This window comes from Perkinsus marinus, assembly GCF_000006405.1.
Source record: "Perkinsus marinus ATCC 50983 genomic scaffold scf_1104296953920, whole genome shotgun sequence".
In the NCBI taxonomy this organism is placed as follows: domain Eukaryota; phylum Perkinsozoa; order Perkinsida; family Perkinsidae; genus Perkinsus; species Perkinsus marinus.
Genome location: NW_003208304.1, coordinates 1 through 1,204, shown reverse-complemented (window position 1 = coordinate 1,204; position 1,204 = coordinate 1). Strand labels below are relative to the sequence as shown.

The window sequence follows — 1,204 nt, the reverse complement described above, 5'->3', positions numbered from 1 at the left end:
CCTCATCCACCAACAAGACTCTGATATATGACCAACAACATAACTGTTATCGAGCATGATGATGGTACTCTCATCATCGTAGTCAAGTCCATATCATGATCATGAGCAACAATGATCATTCGTCATGAGGCTCAACCATTATCATGATGATAATGCTACAACGGCTAGGTGAGCAGTAGCCTCAACTACTGCCACTTTATCATCAACCTCTATCATTGGCACTCTCGAAGATGTGACCAGCATCTGGGGAATACGTAACAAACATAAAGGAACCCCATTCGATATTCACCCTACTTGACTTCATGCCAGCTGGATCATACACTACGATGCTCTCAAGCCGAGCACGACGTCCACTAGGGGTAAGTTGTCCCCGTGCCTCCGTAGCTCTATCAACTTCTCTCTACTCGAATGAAACCATCTCGGAGGACATGGGGTATATCAAAGCCTACCTCTCCATTGCCTCCATCATCGAAAGCATTGCCTTCCTCCTCACTCTCATACCCCATCTCGAACTCAACTTCGCCGCATAACTCCATACACCTATAGGAGGAGGCTATGGGAACTGTGAAGGAGAGACGGTAGGAGCAAGTACCACGTCACAATAGCCATCCGAGAGAGGATGAATACTGAGGAGAGCAGGAAGAGAATACAGGCCGTCAAGGCCAAGTAAGCACTGAACAACAACAAGAGGCAAGCACTGTATAGGGGGTCTGCTTTCGTATTGGCCGCTCACCTTATACTAGGATGGTGCGACGCTTCACTCCCCTCTACCAAAAGGGCTGCCCCCAATGAGGTAGAACTAGGGGTAGTTCCACTAACTATGAAGGGTAGAACCTACCGAGGAACAGCGAGAGAGTAGTCGACGCTACCGCTGTTGGCATATGTTGATGATAGTCCTACCTGCTTCGCTACTGGGCAAACCTTCTTCACTAGAAGTGTTGCCGGGAAAAGTGCTATGAGGGATGCCTATATGTGATGAGGTAATCGATAATGGAAGGGATTCGGGCTCTACCCTACAAAGGTAATGAATAGGAGAGCCATGACAATGCCTGTAGCCCATTTAACAATATACATGGCCTTATCAGCTCGGTTGGGCTCAACAAATATCGCGCTTAACCGTCTGCGGTAACTAAACCACGGTGATGATGGTCAAGTAGTTAGCCTGACTACTACCCGAATCTAGATGTACCGGTGACTATAAAGG

The 1,204-nt window shown here is 47.8% G+C and overlaps 1 protein-coding gene across 1 annotated transcript; it reads right to left on the bottom strand.

The window, feature by feature from the left end:
- Positions 1-202: 202 nt before the first annotated feature.
- On the bottom strand, positions 203-966 carry Pmar_PMAR016836 (hypothetical protein; the record flags this gene model as incomplete). The annotated part of the gene is made up of 6 exons (XM_002776193.1): positions 203-243; positions 295-400; positions 450-540; positions 593-673; positions 734-834; positions 901-966. Coding segments are annotated over 6 exons (486 nt in total), but the record flags the coding sequence as incomplete, so codon positions are not given.
- Between the last annotated feature and the right edge of the window lie 238 nt (positions 967-1,204).